The following is a 23,354-nucleotide window of genomic DNA, read 5'->3' as shown; positions in this document are numbered from 1 at the left end:
AGGCTTAATAAAGGAAAAGTTTTTTTGATAATTTATACTTTCATTCGACATATTTCTCAATTTCAGATAAAAATATTCATTTATCTTTCGCTTATTATATCGAACAGGTAATTAGTAAGTCAGGAAATGATAGTAATTGATATTGCGATCGCATTGATATTTGATTTCGTCGTTCATGGGAATAGAAAACAAAAACCGATTGTGAGGAAAAACGATCGAGTCGGCGATTAATCGAGTTTGATAATTAATTGATCATATTGAAATGATCGGGAGAAAATAATTGATTATTTTGTAATACGATCTTGCACATAACTTAGACCTCATTTTTTCCCAGACACTTTCTTTCAACCCAAACAAACTTTTCATTCATTTTTTACAGAAACATCCCGATACACGTGTTACGTAGATTCCTATCATTACAGCATGAATTTTTCACGTTGTTTAATCATTCGTGAGCTTAGTTTTTTTTTTTTAGAACAAATAATCGAGTTCGTGTAGTGATTTCCTTTTTTTTAATTCTCTCCTTTTTCGTTTTTTTTTTATTGCTCTCTTCTCGAACATATTAATATGACCTAAGTTGATTATACACGATGCGGGGTCCTTGTGACGTCAAACTGTAGTACATATTTCGCATTCCAATCGCCGCTTGTTCATCAACGTCTGAAAAATCAAATAAAGAAACGAGCTTTCATTTGATATGTGGATGTTGATCTGTCGTATACGATATACAATTAAAAAAAAGTGAAAAATTGCAAATTTTACGTATTAAAAACTGCGTTTTGCGATTGAATAATTTACTAAAGCATTATTGTATATATATGTAATATACTAGGGTGTTGCGAAAAAAAAAAAAAAAAATAAAGATTCTCTCCAAAGATGAGCGTTCTACGTTGCGTCTAAAGTGGCCTTCAACCTCAGAGAGAATCTTTCTTTCGTCTCAAAAAAAAAAAAAAACTTTTCAGAAGTTGCCACGATGGAAATTCGCAGATTATTTCTGCGTGCAACATCCTAATATATGTAAATTTTATAAAATGGCACGAGTTCGAGTTTCTTTCTTTACGCCGGAAGACCCGTGTTATGGGTATACTTGCAATAACAGTAAATATTATTGCAATTGCAATACAGCAAATGCCGATGCGTTTGCAATGTCAGGCTTTATTTTTTTTTTTGTTTTTTTTTTTTTATTGAAAGAAAAAGAAAAATTTCTTTTCACTTTTTTTTTTCCACCGAATCTTTCCTTCTTCTTGTTTTTAAAGTAATTTTCAACATTCGGACCGTCAATCGTCGTACGACCGCCCACGCGACTTGCATTTGGAAGGATATTTTTAAAAAGAGCCTCACAAGCTGTAATATTATATATACCATTTTGTAATGTATACTCTGTTCTCCTTGGTACAACGTTTGTTCTGCCTGTGCTTTGGGTACACATTGTGTCTATGTATACGTTATGTAGGCAATGTTTTTTTTTTTTTTTCCCTTAAGAATGCAACACAATTGTTATCATTTAGAGACTTGCAGAGGCTCGCTCTCTTTTCGTTGCAAATAATATATGCGTTGATCAGTCAAATTTTTAACAATATACTATACCTACTTGCAGATTGTGTCGGTAACGTGACGATGATCGTTAATGCGAGAAACCAACTTACAGTACAGATAATTTGCGAATAAAAAATAATTAATATTTACCACTTACAGAGACGCGTATTTTGACCGAATAACAATCTTGGCTTATATTTATTTACTATATATTTTCATCTTGAAACCGCCTGTTAAAATTTGCAGCCTGGGCTTTGCTTGCATTGTAAAAATTCCACAACGCGATATCACATCGCAAAAATAAATGACCTTTTTTAATGTACAGTGGCAAGTAAAGTTTCGACGCGAGGACTTTTGACGAGTGAATTTTAATCGAGTAGCCTGTAAATTTGTTATGTGTAAAATGAAAAATTTTAAGCGAAAGAATCGACACCACTTATGTGTAGGAATTTCATCTTATCGTACAGAACTTTGAACCGTCGTCTCTTTGTAACCGTCACTTTTCGCTTCACTTGACTGCTGCACGTAACCTAATTTGTCCTGAAACGTTTCTTACTTGGTGAAAAAATTTAAAACAATTTTTAAAACGATTATCTTATTCAGTTGATCGAATTGTGCGGATTTTTTATTTATCCTTTTGTCATTTCGTCTTCGTACTTATCGTTCGCCAATTTCTTTCTTCCTTATTTAATCGTAAGTCTGCTAGAAATTTATTTGTACCAATTTAACGGAACTTCGAATACACCGTCGCATATCGATTGATATCGATATTCGTACGACCCGATAATCGATAAAAAATAAACGGTATTCGCAGCGTATTTGCAAAGCTTTCGATCAGAATGTATTTTCTATAAAAAAATGTTCGCGAACTTGTCTGTTACGTCAGGTACCTGAATTTAGAAACGCACCGTTATAACGCTGACGTTATATACAGGCATAGAAGGTACAAAACCCTCTCGCGGGTTTTGTCACGATTATGATTGAGAATAAAGAAATTTCGGCGTGTGCGATTTATTCACGACATATACTTTTGTTCCCATTTCTTTTATTACACACCATCGCGACGCCAAAATGTGTCACTGATTTATTACGCGCAGGTAAAAACTTGTATCCTGTATCTGTAACGTGAGGAGCGAATGGCAAGAAACCGGAAATATCCCACACACTGGACTAAACCATTCTTATCGCATCATACAGGTACATCAAGCACTGTTTAACCGGATATCGTTACATATAATATGTATATTACTACAAGCAAATTCCGTATAGATTAGGTCAGGTACGTTTTTAAGCCGTTGACGTATGAATTTAATTATATCATTCGCTGCGAGCGTTGATTATAACTCGCCTGAAGTTTATCGAATTTTGCACGGCCGATGTGACTCTGTTAAGATTTTAACTGACGATTTTATGGTTCCTGAACGCGTGAATTTTGCGTTCGATACGTTATCTTGAAAAGTAGAGTGACCGATAAGACGGTACTTACTAAGCGACAGAGAAAATGGATGGAAAACCTTGTTATATCGTGTATTTTATAACGGCAAGCTTCGGGTCGTAATGAAAAACTTGCCAAATTTCTTTACCTTTCCAGAGCCAAGTCAGCATTTCGATGATTAAATCTTTCGTTGAATCGAATGACATTTCTTCGAATAAAAAAACATTCCTTTCGCCATATTTTATCGACATGTTTGGTAAAATCAAGAAATTCTTTCTCTGTACAAATAAACGTCCGAAGTGATATAATTAAAATTGTTTGCATGCAAACGTTTTTAAGGAAGATTGAATTCAATTGCATAAGAAAATTAATCCGACTTTATCGTTATCGATGCATTGGGAAGAAAATACGCTGCAGCTGCAGAGAATAGGGCGAATTTTTGTATTTTCCGTCGACTCGTCAAAGTGGCTGCGAATAATGTAATATCATCGAAGCGATTTTCATCTCCTTTTAATTTCATTGACCAATACATCTACAGTCTAAATGAAGTTAGAAGACGTGTCTGCTCTTTTTAAATTCTATGACGTGTACCTTTATTTCCGACGAGTCGTTGGTTCTCCATTACTCGACACCGTGCTTTATGGAAAATTGTCGTTATCGCTGAAGTGCGCCGCGTTTTCGTCTATCCGAAAAACTTTTACAGTTCGTCACGTCATAATTTATAAAGCCGTTTTATCGGCATGGCAGTCCGTTGAGGTTATTGGCTAAATTATTCCCTGGCCATGACCATTTGTAAAACAGGTACTTTGCAGCTATAGATAGTAGATAGGAAATCAGTCAGGGAATCTTTCGATCGGTCAGGGAAAATGAACGGTGCTCCGACTGAGCTGAATAAAACTAAGCTTATTCTACGAAAAATCAAAATTCGATTAAATCGGAAGCTAGAAATTTTAAATCTCGTTCGAGAGACATTTTTTTAAATTCCATAAAAGAAGCATTTCTTCGATCAGAGCTGTGCATCCGTAGAGATATTATAAATAGAGTGGGCAAGATGCAGGGGTTTAACATATGTGGAAAGGATGTCCTAGTCTCTGTAAAAGATATTCTATCCACGCAACAAGCACGTTTGTACATGGATCTGAATGGTTTATGCAAATTTTTATGTAACAAAATAACTTTAGAAAAATATTTCTGTGCTCAAGCTCGAATGTCAATAAATTACTTTTCGTCGTCATTAAATAAATTGTGATCATATTTTTGAATACCCATCGATTCGTAACTTCATTATTTTATACCTATAGCAGACAAGATTGACAAATAAACTAGGAATTTTTAGCACGGTTTTTTCAATTTATCCTTAATTTCGCAAAGTGTCACAATCCTCGAGTTCTTATATAATTCATTGAAATATGTTTCACATCTAAACACACGTCTCTATGCAATAATCGTAAAAAAAAGTTTGCCGTATTGACTTTTTAGATTCGTTCAGTATTAGTACGAGGAATTGAAAATGAATTCGAAGGGAGCTTACGGAAATTGGTTGGCCAAATATCGATAGTTTTTATTAAATTTATGACGAACCAGTTTTACGTTGAGTATCCATAAAGTTGTATTGCTAAAAATTTTACAAAAATACAAAAATAGAACGTTCCGAACTGTATATATAAATATACCGTAATTGAAAAAGTACACGATACTAAAATACGTATTTTCATATGATTCAGTGTCACAGTACCCAGAAATGATATTGAAAAAAAAGCAACAGAATCTCAGAACGCACATGTATATTTGTGCCTCATGTGCATAAAAATGAATGATGAAAACTTTACCGAATTTCGGTATAATTTTTTTTTTTTTTATCATCTTCTCATCCTCGTCCGTCAAGCTTTTCACCATTCTCATACCTTGTACTTCCATGGTAACCCGGAAAGACCGTTAATATACCTATCGCAGGCAATATTAAATTCCTAGATCACGGTGCACGTCGATCCCCTTCGGATGATTATATCGTGTCATTTGTACCTGCAATGCAACAGTGCACCGTGTTCCTCCTTCGGACGACCCGGTTAAAAGGAAGAGGGCGGGAGAGAGGGAGAGAGAGAGAGAGAGCGAGAGAGAGAGAGAGGAGGGGGGGGGGGGGGAGGCAGCTCGCTCAGCTGAGTAGGTATAAAATAAGTATAGTTGGTGGGGAACACGTAGCCTCGGAGAAACTCTCTCAACCCGTTACATTATCTTGAGTATTAGTCAGTCGTGTGCGAAGTGCTCGAGGCGAGTTGTCAGCTCCACCCGCTTCGCTGCCTATCCGTTTCCTGTGCTGCAATTGCACGTTTTCCCTAATTTGATCTGTATATATATATAAATATATATATATATATATATATATATATATATATATATACATATGTATATAAACTTTGTTGCATATGTTTATCGCGTTTGAGTATAAGTGAAGAAATTGTGACCTGTGATAGCTGGTACATTATAGGTGTATAAACTTAAAAGTTTACAGCTTGTCGGGTGCAGCAACAAGCTGACAAAGGTTCGAGTAGTGCGCGTTGTGTTTTTCATTACAAGTGTTTGAATATAGCGTTGGTGGAGGGGGAAATTAATTTTTTATCGAACGGCGTTGTTTTTTTGTTGAATATCTTCTCTCTTTTTTTTTTTTTTTTTTCTATCTTTGGTGATATTTTTCGACGGGTGGAATTTTTTTTTACATTGATGGAAACGTTGCGCTGATCGTTTATGATCGGCGATGCAGTGCGCGAGGTTCAAGAAGTTTGGAAACGTTTTGTGCGTGCATTTTGTTTTATCCTGCAGAGGTGTTGGAAAAAGTGTGCTTCATTTTTAGACCCGTGTAATTGAAATTTTTTTATTATTCTTGCGCGACTTGTTCGCGAGAAACACAAATTGTGTCAGAGTTAGCTCTGTACGCTTTGATTGCAAAAAATAATTAACATCACGTCGTTGTGCTTTCTAAAGTGACATCAGCGGCTTTTGACGCTCACGATAATTAGTGTTGGCCAATTTTTCATCAGGAAAAGAATAGCCGAGTTGAAAAACTTGTCGGTTGAAACGCTGGATTCTTACCTCATTCGTAATATCGAGAGGATAAATTTATCGTTGTATAATTTCAACTACCGTACAAATTTACTGTAACACTTACGCCGGATCCCAACGGGATTAATCATTCGAACTTCGCATCGAAGGGGAAAATTTGGCAAAGATTTCATCGATTACCGACCATGACCGTGGTAATGATCGTTATAACAATTCGTAGTATATGAATCAGCGTATCTTCCCGTTTTTCACGTATCTTCGTACGATTGATAACGTTGGAATTTTATCGTCTTCTTTTTCCAGGTTATGGAAGAAACGAATACGTTCATCACATGGCCTTCGCGACTGAAGATCGGTGCCAAGTCAAAGAAAGGTGAGTGTATCTCTTATGAATCCCATTGCGAATGTACGTACTTGCGATTAGTCATTGGTATATACCTATATGTAGTAGAACTCATTGATTTATCGTGACAATTGTCTAAAAGATTGAGTTATCTGTACAAAATAACTTCAGAGATGACCTGTACCAGTTAGTTATTCGGTGCGCCATTGAGTTGTGTATAAATCAAAGGAGTTGCGCAATTTCCTTTGGGAAAATTTCCACTCGACATACCTAGCGTCAACGCTGTAGAAACCCACACCAATCAAGTCGTTGAATCTGTCGAATGGCACGCGTTGGTGGACAACGACAACCAAGGAAATTTCCATTACTTAATCGGTGTAATTTATGTACGAAATTAGGATGAACCCTTCTATCGATCGTAATTCTCAAAAATGTTTTTTCTCAGTTCCTTTTTTTTCCTTTCAACCGAAGTTCGTACCATCCAAGTTACGCCCTTTAACATAAACATAAAGGATACTTACATGCGCCGGGGAATAATTGAGGGTTAACGGTATAAAAATCGAAAATTTTGTCAAATCACGTACGTTTTACCTGAAATAGCGCAAGTCCGCTGAATCATCAGTCAAACTTTTGAATATAAGAAAAATAATATTACTTAAGAATGATTTCGTATGCCACGAAACGCTGATGCACAAAATCAAGATGGCCGTCGTTGATACGCTTCGAATTTTCCTTCGTCTCTACGATTATTCCCATCAATGAAAATTTATCGGAAGTTGTTCGAATGCGGAAGACAGGATGGCAAGAAAAGTTTGTTTATACTTGGAGCCTCGTGAAAAAGTTTATAAAGGCTGAGAATTCGTTACGCCTATTTACCGTGGTACCGCCTTACATCTGCGTAGAAAGTATAAAATATACGCAGAAGAGCGTTGCGTCAGGAACAATCTTACCACACTTAGTCCGTTGCTAACACTAGGTTACTCTAACCGTTGCAACCGCGACGACTCGAAAGAATATCCAGGGGAGAAGGGAAGAGGCTCGTGGAAACTTTTCGGTGACTCGCCTCGTGCCTTCCTCTTTGCTGACAATCAGACACCGGTACTATTCCCTGAGCACTGAGGCCGTATCAGCTGGCCGAGGTCTTCCGTGCAAACACACGCACAACTTGCTGCTTACGATAATGCATTCGAGATAGAGTGGAAATTTACGTGACGCGTGTAGCTTTGGTAGAGATGACTATTACGATCGCCAGAAGAGGCAATCGCCCGGATTATCATCCGTTCTGTGTCTTCATTTATCACCAATTTAGCTCCTGATTTTCACTACGTGTATTATGTGTATATATACGTGTGTGTGTGTTTATATATATATATATATATATATATATATATGACCTCTCGCTTCGCAAGTCTACTGGGATAATCTTTCGACCTGGCCATGCGAAACGGTTTCTCGATACGAGATTGTACATCGCGTAGAATCAGCGGTTCTTTTTCGGAACAGCAGGAAATCAATATGCGAAGAAGTTGGCGGCAGTCTTGTGTCCGATATCGCAATTCGTCAAAGTTGGCTCGGGCTTTGAGGAAGGTGCAAACAATCGATGCCTTAAATTGAGATATTTGTAAATTTAGGAAGTTGCAGTTGGATAAAAGTCGATACATTTTATCAATTTTATTACGAAATAATCGTACATCACAAAATTTGACAAATCGTTCTATTCCTAAACTACGTCGATCTTATTAAAATACAAAAATATGAAGTACCGGAATTATAATCGAAAGATTAGATATCAATGCTTGCTGCTTAGAGCTTGTGAAATTGTTTAAAATCTGATATAGATCCGTTCGATTATATTCTACGATGACTCATTTTATTCGGAAGGTTATTTTCCATAAAATAATTTTTTTTTCTACATTTACAATATCGGGGTAGTTTTTTCAAATCAAAGATATAACGATTAGAAGAACGTGTTTTAGTTGTTATTGGTAGAAAATTGTTTGCTATTTAAATTCACTCGTCGCGGAATGAAATCGAACGAATCTGCTGGAATTTTAATGATTTTTCAAGCAATTTGAAACGACACATGAATACATAAGATTTTCTTTACAACTCCAGTATTTTCCATTTTCGTATTCGAAATGGAATCTTCGAGCAGTGATCTTTATCGCTATTTTTCAACCAACCGACACTTCCCTGTCGGCTAGCGGTTACGCTTGTTGAACAGTAATATGCCTACATTCGCTGAAATGACAATTATATGAGTATATCCAACTTTTACGTCGAAGCTCGTTACCCGAAGACGATAATATGCACACTTGATTTACAACTTGTAGACCCGATGCCGCTCGCAACTATCAGCTGATGTCGTTTTCGAAAAATCGATTATTCAACGGAGTATTCGAACTACAAAATACTTGTTTAAAAATATTCTGTTATATCAAATGTTAATAATCGTTAATATATAACGTCATACTTTCGTCGGTGCGAAAGGCGCGCGTATTTTTAACGCAAGTTTTAAAATTTTTTGTACCTATACCGCTAATATATAATATAGGCCAAGGTGTTGTGTGGATGCATTCTCCTATCCGCGTATACGTATACGCAAGAGTTTAAATACTCAAACCTATTCTATTCGAGGCGGGTGTTAACTTTCGCCCTCAACATTATCGAATCTCGCAGCGTTTCTGACTCTTGAAATAGATAATTCGTTTGGTATTTGGGACGGTGGTTTCAGTCGGTTTAAAGCTTTGACAGCAGTTTCTCTGTTCTCTGCAACCATCCTGAAACGTGCACCGAAAAGACGAGGTATTATTACATTGACGGATATGTTCTTGAACAAAGTTCCGTCGACTTTCATTCCGTTCATCGTATATGTATATATATATATATGCTGCAAATAAACCATGTCATATAACATATGTAAAAGACGATTACAAATATATATATATATATATATATGAGAATGCTACGGATATTTCATTCATTTCCGAAGAATATTCCGTATAACGCCCTGTTTATTATGTGGAAGAAAAAATAATCATTTCCCGGTTTTTCTGCTGTTGCAAGTGCAGTTTGAAAGTAGAAATTCTCGACAAAGACAACACGGTGTATAGGTTACACTTGCACCCAACTATGAGTGTTTGTTTCATGATACGTATTACGTCGCGTCACAGCAGAATTTCTTTCTTTTTTTTTTTTTTTTTTTTCTTCTTTCGTTCGGCCAGTAATAATAATAACTTCTTTCTTTTCATACCATCCGGAGAAGATATCGTGTTCGATAAAATATAAATATTTTGCGGGGATTGTGTAATTTGTTATTACTGTGTTATATACATCACGTTTTAAGTTGAGACAGGTATGATGTATGTATGTGGTTTTTATATGATCTAAAATATTGAATGAAAAATATTGTCGCACTCTGAAATTTATACGACCTTTATTCAAGCGTTTATAAATGTCACCTCGTCCGTTATACTCGAAACTTATCGTGTTGTACGATTACAAGCTTGTATCAAGAAAAATGTGAATTTGAAAAATTTGCCGTTGATTGGTAAAAGTTACAAGTATACGCAACCGGTGTTACACGAGTAATTATAATAAACACGTTTATTACGATCTAAAAAAAGAACGACGTAAAATAAATGTAACATGGGTCATTCCATGTCAAATCGACCAATGGTTGTACTCGACCCCTTCTTGTTTTCGATGAAATTTGGTCAGAAGTTTTCATTCATCGTATAAAGAAGTTCCGCCAAAGATAAACAACAAACTGCCTGAATTCTAGAAGTACGGCCACCGTAGAGGTAACAGAGACCGTGATACTGCTCAAATGTTTCCTCGTTGGGCAAATGAAAGATTAAATTTTTCCTCGCGAGCAAGATCCCGAAAATATTTTTATCTCATATTCCTCCGTAAGATTGTTGAACGTGGAATGTCAACGGCCATGCACTCGTGCACCGCTTGCACCGTGACTTATCCCGTTTTATAGGTCATCGTTCTGTCGCACTCTCGATGCGACGATCCGGGACGACGACCTGGCACATTATAGGTCTAGGTATATGCGACGTGTAATACGATTCGGTCGGTGCGCTTCCTCGGCATTGGCTTGCATATTTACTTATACTTTCTTTACCATTTATAACAATACACGCATTACGCAGCGCACGACACGCTTTATTTCGATATTTCACGCCACCGTATTTATTCCTCAATATAGCGCTCTGGCTCATTGTTGTATGCTTGTGTAACCCCGTGGAACGATCCTCTTTGCGCGCAACCGCCGTATCAGTACATGTGTGTAATGTGGAAATAATACCGTGTGTAATACGCAATGAATGCGGTGATCGGTATAATTATTAGGACCGTAATCGTGCGTGTAATTTAACGTCCGAAACAGCGAATATAGCGATAAACTTTTATAAATATAATAATTACGGTACGCGTACACCTGTGTGTTGTAATTTCTGGACATATTGAACGTCGGTTTGTAAGTTCACCGAACAAATTATCATCGTTTGTTGTCACGCTGCTATTCTTATAATTTATGGACAGGCTAACTTTATTTCTAAATTTTTTTTATCACATAATTAATATGTGGAGCGAACGACGTTCTTACGTATACAGAGATGGTCGATCCATTTTCACCCCACGGCTTACGCGTGTCATACGTATAACTATTTTCGTCGGCAATAATCGTTGAATAATAATTATCAGCAACGCAACTTTCTTTTTGCAAATTTAGCACTTTATAACGGAATATTGTGAGGTACGTGACGCGGAATGTAATTTCATTGACAGGTCAAAAATAAAATTGCTGTTAAAGAAGTAATATGTGATTCGTGATCGATGTTACATCGAATATCTATCGTTTTGGCGATGCTGCCGAATAAGAAATAAGAGCTGAATCACGCTATAGGCTGCACATGCGTGGGAAATTGAATTTTCGAAAATAATTCGTACAATTAATAATATATTAATGCGGAAGTTGCGTGTTATGACTTTATTCGAAGTCGGGTTTTAAAAACACGCCACGTACCTGTGCTAAGTATATGCAATTACGAAATTGCCATGGTTGCATGGTTTTTTTTTCATGCATGAATTTAAATTTATTCAGTTATCCTTTTTTTTTGCAACAGTTGTGTAATTTTTGAATATAAGTGATTTAAGTGAGATACCGAAGTTTGTTTAGTTGTTGTTTGCAATAAATGTTTGAGAAAATAGGTAATTTTTCTTAAAATCCGAAATATAGCTCTGGCTTCTGCAAAAGCATACTTTATCCTATGAAACTGTATTTTCTTTTATCAGTTTAGTTACTACGTGGAGAAAAGAATCAAATTTTGATATCTAGAATCTAGACTCAAAATTCGAGTTGATCGGTGTAATCTCTCCGCGTTTGTAGTTAAACATTACAAAATAGCGATTCAGATACAAAATAGGTAATACCGTTGAGAGATTCAGCACCCAGTTTTTGCGCAATTTTACGCAGTCGAAATTTGAACTTTGAATATATTATTACTATCAATTACGTTTCATTTGCTTCTGGAAAATAACGTAAATAACAAAATACAATAGCTAATATTAATTTTCTGACTTTACATCAGCATTCGAGTTTTTCCATATCTGTAATATTTAACGGATAATCGATTAGCGTTACGGACTTATATAAATATACTGTGGAATATGTTTAACGAAGCGAGAATCGATAATATCCAACGATGGGCTTTTAGGTGGCACATAAATGTACAGATTCACAGGATTATATTATATCTGTATGGAACATCACAACGTCTAACCGTCGATAGAATTAATCAGTCAAACAACTGTCGAGTGTCGCAGTAGTATCAAAATTCATATGAATTTCATGCTCACTGGGATAGTTTAAAAATATAATCGCCGTCGATGTGCAGCACGTTATACAGTTCGATGGAATAATTCGATTGTCACGCAATGACACGTACCCGATATTCTATTGACTCAACTCAAATCATTGCTATTATAATTCATTGTTACGTGACCTAAAAAATACTAATTTAATGGCCGGTTGCAGCTGATATATAGCGTGTATACATTGCAAATTTATATAATTTGAATCAATAACGATTTAGTTAAGCTAATAAAATTCTCTTCTCTTCGGTACAAACGTGCTGATCGGTATACTTTATATACTGCTATGATATTCGACAAATCACTGAAATTCATAAGTTGAACTGTTTCGCAAAAATCATAAGGTTTTATGGAAAAAAGGAAGTTATTGCAATCACACCGAAAATGAAATGATGAATTTTCACTGGATCTAAGCGTTTCGAGATCTAGAGAATCTCCTCAGATCATTTTCGGATTGACGCCTGTGTGTGTGTGTATTTATGTATGTATGTGATTAATTTTTTTGTCGGAACATATCTCGAGAATGAGTTGCCGGATTTCAATGATTTTTAGTTCAATCGACGCGGCTTTTTCAATCGTAGAACTGATTAGATCTTGGCGTTGATCGGTTCAGAATGTTTTGAATTAATTAAATATCAAAATTCCAAAAAACAAAATAAAGATGATATCTTGAGGATGGATGGATTTAAATGAAAATTGGTACCGTACGGTCTCTTGGCTTGTCAATCACGAATCTAAACTGAGATTTGCAAAATTTAAATTTGGCGTACTCAAGCGGCTTGAAAGAAAATGAAATACATTTAGATTTTGTTGGAAAATTAGTACTCGAACGTTTGTTAGGTGAATGATTACGAAGTTGAGGTTAGATTTGCGAAACCCAAAGTGGCGAATGGTGGAAGAAAAATCTAAAAATATTTGGACTTTGGTACAAATTAGTAGGCGGAGAGTTTTTGGGTCACCGATGACGAATCCAAGGTCAGACTTCGAAAATCTGTAACGGTGGATCCATTAGAGTGGTTAAAAATAAAAAAAATTGTCATATTTTCATGTAATATGGCACGTGAGGGCTTTTAAATCGTTGATCACGAATCGGAATTTGTAGTTGAAAATTTGAACTGGATATTAATTTTTTTTTTCTGTGAACTTGGAACCTCCAGTGCGCGAATGGAAAGTTCGAGGGCTGGCTCGTGGCCAGCCGAAAAGCCGCTTGTTTTTTATTTTTCTCTCTTACTTTCAACTTTCGATTATTGAGCACAAGTAACGCGAATCCTCGGAACGATAATCACCAGCAGATGTGAGATTCGTTCATGAATTCGAAGAATAATGTGTTCGGCATGGCGCGTGTATTACGTAAACGATGATGCTGCAGAATTTGCACGCGAATATCTAATATATCCAACGAATTCGTACAACGTGATTCTGAGAATCTTTTCAGGAAGATCATACGGCTCTTTTTGCAGACCATGTTGAATCCTTCATACTATTTGACTGCAGGAAACTTGTTGTATATTATTGAGAAAAATTTCATTCGCTACAGTTACTGGGAAATTTTAGTAATCTGTGAATCGTTACACAATGCGGTTACAATATTTTTTGGATTACAGAAAAACATCCAACAAGAATAACTATTTATTATATACCGATGTTATATAGCAAACATTTAATTAAATACAAAATTTTCTTATTATTGTGAGATTAAATCTGTCCGTTTAGTTCGTTGTATTTCTTCAGTTAAATAAAGCATAAACGTCGATCGATCATTGCACCAACATTAAATTATCCCAATAGTTATGCAAGAAAATTTAGTGTGAGGTGATGATAAAAAAAAAAGAATGGTATTAATATGTACCAGATTTTCTGATTGCAGTCACAAAACTCATTTTCATCTTGCACGTAGCTGCGGAATTAGTTGTTTCGTTGATGGTAAAAAATGCAAACAGTTTTAGGATTATATAATAAGTTAATATTGGCACTATATTTACGACTTGCTGAGGAAAAGAAAAAAAAAAAAAAAACGTTTCAACGCAGCTGAGCTAATTTGATTATAGAAAACATCCAAAAATGTTATCACATAAGCTTTATTAAACTTGTCCGCGACAGTTGGCTGTGTTTGCCGATTGTCACAGTTTTCTAACCAATGTCTGCGGTGGCCTGATTTGCCCAATTGGTCTCGTCCCGTGCTAATCGATCCGTAATAAGCGAATGCAAAAAGAAAATAATAACAACACTGTAGAACAAACGTGAAAAATATTATTCACAGTTGGTGAATATATTTAAATACCGTATACTACGTTCAAAGACCATTTATTCGAGGGAGGGGGAAAACTTGTCCACGGTGGTTTTTTCGACACTAATATGCCCCAGGGAATTGCTAATTGTATGTTCAGTGTACGATGTTCAAAATCGTTGAAAAATACCCTGTATATAGATAAGTATATAGGTATACCTATGCACGTGTGAATACGCATAACGTGCGTGAATGTAATTATTGAAATATACCTATGATTACGAAACATTGACCGACAGCGGACGATTTTGATATCCGTGTAAAATAGAGAATAGTCTCCCCCCATCCCCCCCGTCCTTTCTTGTAATTTATGTTTACGATCACGGATGAAAGATTGAGAAATTTTCCTCTTGTCCGCGTGTTTTTATATCACATTGAATCTCGATTCGTTGTACGTAAAATGTAAACCATTGAAATTTATCGATGTGCTTCAAATCTAGCGAGTTTTAATTCCCACCCCGTAGGTATTTACATACTGCATTATTATGTATTCTTGCAACGTATTTATAAATTAACGATCTTCCAGATCCACACATAAAGGTTGCCGGTCGACAGGATGACGTAAAAGCAGCCAAAGAGAAGATTATGCAAGTACTGGACACCCGGGTGAGTTTGATATGGCATTTAGATATGAATTCTGATTATGAATTCACTCCCAATTATTTCATAACTGTGCCGACTAACTGTAAAATCGTGAATTTACCGCAAATTATTGCGATCTGTATATTGTTCAGGTTTACGATTTTTAGTCAGCAAAACTCTACGTTGAGGGGTAAAAAAAAACTACTTATTCGCTTAACCGAATCGTTTATAATAATTATCTCCTTAACCGCTAAACGATATAATTACCGGATTCAAACGTTAATCTGTTAAAATGATCAATACTGGTATATAGTTGTTACCGGTGGATATATTTACAAATAAGGTTTCATGAAATCAATAATTATCAAGTTACTAGACAATTATCACTTATAGGGACGATTTATTAGCAATTGATATATAGTTGGGTTAACGAAATTATGATTATTTGTTTGTTCCACCAAGACGGTCCAGTCTTTTTATTTAACGTTAACTTAATAAGTTTGCTTCACATACGGTGAAGATGTAGCATTCTATCAAGAGTTATCGCAAAGTGACGGCAAGATTTACATACCTATCGCGTAAAAGTTACTCACAATCGTTAAATTTAGAATTTATGCACGCAACGACTATCCACTCCTACATATATGCATATACCGTCTTTAAGATCTCGTTTACCAGACGCGGCACAAGTTGCCCAATTCCCAAACATTAAATTCTGGCAAAAAATTTTCGAAGACGCAACCGAAGGGTGCAGATCTTTATACAGTGAGTAGATCGAGTTTGTAATGACTTAATTTTAGGCGAAAAATAATGTCGATTCATAGAAATCGAAGAATGATAAAAGCAGCTCGATATTCCGTTCATCCAAAATGCAAAACAAACAAACGGTGCAATTATTTATACAGACGCGAATGGCTGCAGCACCTACAGGCTGTCACATATGTGCTGCCGACTATTGAAACGTGTCGTACTAATACATAATGTGTAAGGTATAAGGTATATTTTTATATTTTGTACGATCGCATAATATATATGTCTCTGAGATTTCTAACGTGAGGGGGGTGATTTCAAGCCATTTGATCTTTCGACTTGTCGGTTTGGTCTGTTAGGTATAATTTGAATACTCGTCGATCATTATCATTTGCATAATGCATTCATTTATACTCGAGGGTCGGTACTCAAATATTCTGGAGAATATTTTCTCTCAGCCATCGGTTGACGGTGCGATGAATGTACATATCGTACTTACATCCGCCGCCGTATGAAATGTAATAACTTTTCATTACCCGGTGTGTGAATTTGCGAATTGGAGAGTATAAGTCGAGGGATTTTACTGACAATCGGTGTGAGATTACCGTTCGACGGAGGAAAAACGATCGTCGTATATACGCGGAGTTTTCGTAATCTTATACGTTGTAATTACCATTCTCCGACAATTAACAAAGTCAGACGACCACATTTTACCTACTCGCAATCGGACGTGTACGGCAAGTGTCTGTTGGCATTATATACGGCTAGTTATTTCTCTAGGAGAGGGTGTGCTATAGGTGATATTTGGTTGTTTCAATGCCGGAGAAAAATAATGTGACACCCCTGCAGGGCTCTGTTCCCGATCATATCCGGTATTCGATGAACGGAATAATAGTACGTACGTATGTACGTAGGCACGTATTACGAGATGCAACAGACACTGTAACGAATATGTAGACTAGTTTTAATTATAAAATAACGCAATCTCAGCTTCAACGGCGTAAAGTTTCCACTGCATGTAACGAGTACATGCGTATACGTAATCTACATAATAATTCAGATGCATCTAAGTTACGTATCATATACGAGTACAAGCTGCTCCAAATTGAACTCAACATTATTGTTGATTAGAATACGCGCTTATCGGTTTTCTTTCGCGTATGCGAAACTTTTAAACCGGTGGCGGTGACACAGTTGTCAAGCTGTCTTACCGATTCATTGTACCGATCGGTATTCGTTGTCAGTGTGCGTACGACTGATAAAGTATTTGTTTTCTGTCAGGAAAATTGACGCTTACGTCTTACGTAATGACGATTAAACGAAAATTAGCACTACATTTCAGTCGTGTTGAACACATGATATATTAATTTTTTTTTTTTTTCTCGTCGCCAATTTTCCTACCCATCGAGATGACGCGCAAGACCCCGTATCAGCGTATTATTGTAAATACGTTTTGATAAATCAAGGAACCTGATATTTGTTTCGCGTATTATAGGCTCGCGAGAAGCGGCCAGTGTAACGTGGGCGGCAGACTCATTGGCGCCAGAATATCTGTGTATGTGTTTGCCTGTGTGAGTGAGTGTGTGTGTGTGCAAAGCTGTGCCCAAGGCAGATCGTCGTGTAACATCTCGCCAACACTTGTCATCGTTTCTTTGCGGTGCGGAGAAGGCTTATAGCTACTCGTATCTAGCTAGCTAGCGATAATGGGACCAGAGGGGACCTCGCAACGTCTCCAAATGTTCCACAGATTCCTGTACGTTTCCGTTTCGTATATATACAATATATACGCTTTAGTTCCTCGGATTTATTATTACAATGTCAACCGCATCCACGTTTGTTGCTTATTTCTTAATAAAAGCGGTCCAGCGGGTTATTTTTCGATTTATACTATTTGATTTTTTATTAATTTCCTCCGTCCTGTTTTTATTTACCCACTTTTACTCTTATTTTTGGAAAATTTTATTCAACGATGGATAATTTCCCCGCGCTTGTGGTTGACGTAGGTAAACGATCGGCAATTTTATACGATGTCAATGAAATAGTTATTATCGTACGATTGAAGATAATTATTGATTGGAACGGTGACGGTTTTATCTTTTAAATTATTGTTATGATTAAACTTATTTTTTCGTTATCGTCAGGCATGAAAAAATTACGAAAGCAAATCTGTGCTACATATGTACAGTTATATATAAGACAGTGATTACAATTTATCAAAGCGTATCATTTGGTGTGGCAAGTTGTTTTTTTTTTTTTTTGATGTTTTTTTTTGTTGTTGTTGGATTTTTTTTTTTTAATTCCATTTCGTTTATCAGGTCTTTCTTTAAGTTTGTTTCTTTTGTTTCTTATTGTTTCATCTTTTGTTTCAATGCCTCCCTATTGCGCGGGTAAACTCTGTCGTATTAAACGAGTTACGTAACGCGCGTACACTTATCTTTACATTATGCACGTTTATGCGTAAGAGCAGATGAGAATTTTTATGCCCAATCAAAGGCGTGAAAGAGAGGATTTAGCGACCTTGCTATTTCACAAGCAAGGTTTTTTGCTGTGATCACGTTACTGCAGCTCAACGATTCCCCCTCGTCAATCTTTATACGTTTCAAAAACAATAAAACAATCGTACCATCGTCATAGGGACAGAGTTTTCTTAAGCGTCAAGTCTCGTTTGAATCGTTCTGAATTATTGTTTTCAATTTAACATTCTTGACGCGTAAAAATTGTAATCCTAAGTATTTGCTGAGAAATTCTTATTATTGCAACGGTTTGTCCGAAACGACGACTAAGCAATCGGCTCCAACGATCAAAACACACCATATACTCTATAAAAATTACGTAACTGAGTATATTTATATGTTGTATGTACATAACGGCAATAATAAAGGGTCAACAATCTTTCGGTTGATCGTGTTTGACGTCAAACGATGTAGCGAACAGTGCTATTATTCAGGTCAAAGTCGACTATTGCGAATATTATTTACCCCGGAGTTGTGAAAGTTCGCACACTGCGCAATAAATTCATGTGGAAACAAACTGTCCTAGATGATGTTTTCTCTTACTACTAGTGCCTGTGTAAATAAAGTTTAATAATCAATATTGCACATCTCTTGCTTTATTATGTAGGTATCTTCACGATGATTGACTTTCAGTTCTTTGCATCTCCGTGTCATTTGCTTTCATTCTTCCCATTGATTTCATCGTTTTTTCAACGATCGAACTTCCGCGTCATTTCTCCTCGTCGACTAATCGCTGTTGCAATTGCCGTATGCCATAGATCAAATAGGATATTCCACGAAAACGTTCCCTACTCTAGCTTCAGGCGTTTTTCAAGTGTAACATTGTCATTGATCTCTGTATAAAATTTGAAAACCCGGTGCAATATCGTCAACGATATGCAACGAAATCAACGTCAAACGATCTTTCAAGGCGATTATCGTCTTACCGATTAGTCTAACAATAAGTGTACATTTACATCGTTGCCGCATGTTTTACGATCGGCATATGTGTGGTAGAAAATTTGCCGAACTGTCCCATCGACTGACGAATTACTTCGATTATAAGTTTATTCTCATGTGTTATTTTATTCCTTTTAGCAAAGCAACCGTGTGACCATGAAGTTAGACGTAAGCTACACCGATCACTCCCATATCATCGGTAAAGGTGGACTGACCATAAAACGAGTTATGGAGGAAACTGGCTGCCACATTCACTTCCCCGATAGCAATCGCAGCAACGCTCAGGAGAAGAGTAACCAGGTTTCTATCGCCGGGGAAATGGGTGGAGTGGAAAGGGCACGTGCCAGAGTTCGCGTAAGTTGCAACATCGTGTGAAAATCGTCGACGATACTAGTTTAATTTTTACTTGATGAAGATAAATATACGTTTTACCATTTCAGAATCTTACGCCGTTGATATTTTCGTTCGAACTTCCGATAATGGGAGCCATGCAAGCACTGCCTGATGCCACATCGCCCTACGTTATAAAAATTCAGGAACAGTACAACGTTCAAGTGATGTTTAGAACGCGGCCTAAACTCCACGCTACTCTCGTTGTGGTAAAGGGATGCGAGTGGGAAGTGTCCCAAGTCAAGGAGGCGACGCTTTTGCTTATCCGTCACATGTGCGAAAATTTGGCCGTGAGTATAATATGTGCAATGTTTCGAGTTTGGACTAGTTTCCCTATTAGCATCACTCGTACTGTAATTAGACAGCTAGCTTCAAGTCGCTAATGTCAACTCATTTTACGCGCGACGAACTTCAGACTATAATCTTATACTGTGTCGAATCTTTAGAGTATAACCAGTTCACGGACGTGTATTGCAAATATAATTTGCACGCATGCAGCATACCCGGTGTGCAAGCAGCGTGACGTAACGATTTTTCGTTGCTTATTGAGCGAAATGTAGAGCTGTAATCGACGGAAGAAAAAAAAATAAAAAAGACTTGTTTGCCCGTATGAACAGCACGGCTCGCTCAAGTTTAACGAGGTCAATGGTTGAAATTTGCCAAATGTCAATTGCAGAATCAAATCCAAGTTCAGATGTCGGTTGAGATATCTCCCCAGCATCACACCATCGTACTGGGTAAACAAAGCTGTAATTTAAAGATGATCATGCAACGGACAGGCACGCAGATTATGTTTCCCGATGCTGGAGATCCTAATATTCCTAGTTTAAAAAAGAGCAACGTAACAATTACTGGTGGAATTCACAACGTTTATCTTGCCCGTCAGCAGCTGGTGGTGAGTGGAGAATTTATGGAAAGATGAAGTTGTGTGCGGTCAAATATCATCCGACACTAATTACGACGTTTTTTTTTTCCCATTTTCTTCAGGGTTCCCTACCTCTAGTCTTGATGTTTGATTTACCTGAAGATTCGATGAGCTCCGTTGATTCCGACAATATCTCTCAGTTGATGCAATCACTCGACGTATTCATCAATGTTCGTCACAAACCAAAGCAGAGTACGCTCTCTGTCATCATTAAAGGAATTGAGAGAAACGCGAGCAACATATACGAAGCTAGAAAACAATTACTTGGGCTAAACGAGCCCAGGATTCACGCGGAAATACCTGCTACTTATCACATCCCAAATGCTAGCAACTTATATCAAGGGAACGCAGCTCTCGGCGGTGCTGGTAAGTTTATACTTTGTTCATTCTTTATAATAATTTAAATTTCTATTCTATCGTAGCAGGGCTATGATTCTCAATACTTACCACTGTGATTCAAATAGTGAAAGAAATAGTAATCATATTTTAATCGGTCGACAAATTCCCGAATCATGTTTTTACGCTACTCTACTCACTGTGTTCATAATCGAATTTCATCGCAGGTTCGAGCAGCATCAATGCTTTAACGGACTTCTCCAACCTGTTGACAATCAACACAGGAAACGGTTCCCACCCAATGTCACCCTTACCACATTCTCCAAATCCTGTGGGTCTTTCCCCGCATTGGGGACTTCCACAGCTCGCCCCAATGTTCTCAACATTACCATCCCATCATCATCATCATCACACGTCGTTTCCGTATCCCAACTTCAATCACCTCTTGGCCCAACACCACTTGATGCACTCGGGAGCCAACAATCTTGGACCCCATCACCATAATATGACCAGTGCCGCTAATTCGATGAACCATGGAATTCACAACCTTGGAAACAGCATGGGAAATGGGCTGGGGACATCGATGAATAGTAGTGGTTACCACACTCTGAACAATTCATCTCTTGTCGATCACAAAGATGGCAGTGGTGAGTGAACACGAAATTTTACTCACGTTACTAATCCTGTTTTGCTTTGATCTAGGACGATATCAAAAACGTTGTACAAAACTGTTTCAGCCTGTTCGTCGCTTAGCAGTTTGGCCAGTTCACTGTCCAGTCCAGCAATTAGCCCGCGTAACGCTTCGCCAGTTAATCCCCCAGAGACTAGTACGAATATAGGTAAATGAAATGAAAACAAAAAATGATTACTATTTCCGCGTGTGGCGGATATGGAATTTGCTCGAACATTTTGTCATACATTTTATTTTCAGACTTATCTAGTATGCTCTCCGATCTTCCGGATCGTCGAGCACCCGGTTGCGAGAAGAAGACTCTAGAAATGGTGGCACACAGCAACCTGACACCGTTTGACTATGAACAGAAAAAGTTAATGGCTGTTCAGGCAATTCAAACAAAGCCTTCTCCAACGGATTACAGAGTACCTACTTCCGCGTGGGCTGGTTATGGGCTAAGCCAAACAGTTTCAACAATGCAGAGTGACAAAGAAGAGAAGACTGTAAGTAAACGCCACTGGAACGGATTGTATATCAGTCATTTATAGTGTTATTAAACATCTCATAGGAGTACGAACATTTTTCACAACACTATGTCCTGGACGTGTCGAATTTAATCCACACACTTTTAATATAACGTGTTACTCCAATTGGTTTAGGACTCTACATTTAGTCCGGCCGATCTTTGGAAAGAACCTACAACTCCAATTTACAACACCCTGATGGATTTTGGTCTCCCTGGAAGCACCGGAAAAGATCGTATTGGAATGTCATCCAATTACATGGATCACACACCTACGTCACAAATAAACAAAATAGTTTCGCAGCGTTACACAGACCTCGGTGTGATGCTGGCCAGCGTTGGGTTGGAAAAATACATACGTAAGTCTTGAATAACTGTTCTTAATTCGCTCATTCTGTTCTACTGTCTCATGTCTTTTTGATACAGGCGAGAGTAGTCTATGTTTGAATGTTAGTTGAGATGATTTAAAATATATAACAGGATGTCGGAATTGCAGTAATTTCCACTAACGTTTGACAAATTACTTTGTGCTACTTGGTCGTTGGTCTGAATTGCCAAGATGCCAAATGCCAGATGTCATATTGTTTAAATTACTAATCGTGATCATTGCAAACATCTAAATTCACATTATTCATAAATTACTAAGAAGAAAGTCAAAGAAAGAGTATGTACTTGAACTAACAAAGTCTTCAATTTTCGCTGTAATTAACTTTCTACTCGATCGTTACAACAGATAGCGCAAGAGTTAAAAAAAAATTATCTAATTTAGCTATCAGTCCAAACTATTCTCGCCTGCAATCTATACTGCGAAAAAATCTAAACTGCATCTGAAAAATTAATGACAGCATTGACGTAAATGGCGTAATGCTTAATGCTTAATGCTTTTGCTTTTTGCATGCATATAATAAACAGTGGGTGCTTGAAGTTTTTCGTCTTTGGTAGATGATCAAGATTTGAAACGATTTAATTTCTCTCTTTTGCATTCGCATCTTTTCGAATTTATTCTACATTTTTTTTCTACCAATTTTAGTGAAAAACTAGGGTTGACATTATCGAGACTACTGGCAGCTCGAACAGAATTAACAACATTCTGTTCGTTCTTTATGGATTTCTACAACGACATTCTTTCTTGATTCTATTTTTCTCTGCTATTTCCTTCTGTTGACTCATTTCAATGTTTAA

At 37.0% G+C, this 23,354-nt stretch overlaps 1 protein-coding gene and 1 long non-coding RNA gene across 6 annotated transcripts in view; one reads left to right on the top strand and one right to left on the bottom strand.

Moving 5' to 3' along the window:
* The window catches only part of LOC124174408 (protein bicaudal C homolog 1-B), a 44,742-nt gene that overhangs the window by 16,910 nt on the left and 4,478 nt on the right, over nt 1-23,354 (top strand). For 4 of the 5 annotated variants that reach the window (XM_046553551.1, XM_046553562.1, XM_046553571.1 and 1 more), the window contains exons 4-13: nt 6,332-6,401; nt 15,068-15,147; nt 19,464-19,679; nt 19,766-20,005; nt 20,392-20,610; nt 20,703-21,006; nt 21,204-21,623; nt 21,714-21,815; nt 21,908-22,152; nt 22,309-22,531. In XM_046553551.1, coding sequence (XP_046409507.1) covers nt 6,332-6,401; nt 15,068-15,147; nt 19,464-19,679; nt 19,766-20,005; nt 20,392-20,610; nt 20,703-21,006; nt 21,204-21,623; nt 21,714-21,815; nt 21,908-22,152; nt 22,309-22,531 — 2,119 coding nt within the window. Of the gene's footprint in view, nt 1-5,648; nt 6,223-6,331; nt 6,402-15,067; nt 15,148-19,463; nt 19,680-19,765; nt 20,006-20,391; nt 20,611-20,702; nt 21,007-21,203; nt 21,624-21,713; nt 21,816-21,907; nt 22,153-22,308; nt 22,532-23,354 lie in introns of those variants that run through there. The other variant, XM_046553578.1, reaches the window with a different exon arrangement.
* On the bottom strand, nt 5,789-7,600 carry LOC124174435. Its single transcript, XR_006868934.1, has 2 exons — nt 6,642-7,600; nt 5,789-6,466 (listed from the first exon to the last, which is right to left on the bottom strand). It is a non-coding gene; the product is annotated as an uncharacterized LOC124174435 (long non-coding RNA).

This window comes from Neodiprion fabricii, chromosome 1, assembly GCF_021155785.1.
Source record: "Neodiprion fabricii isolate iyNeoFabr1 chromosome 1, iyNeoFabr1.1, whole genome shotgun sequence".
Taxonomy (NCBI): domain Eukaryota; kingdom Metazoa; phylum Arthropoda; class Insecta; order Hymenoptera; family Diprionidae; genus Neodiprion; species Neodiprion fabricii.
The sequence above is the reverse complement of the archived record's forward strand: the minus strand, read 5'-3'. Positions and strand labels throughout refer to the sequence as shown.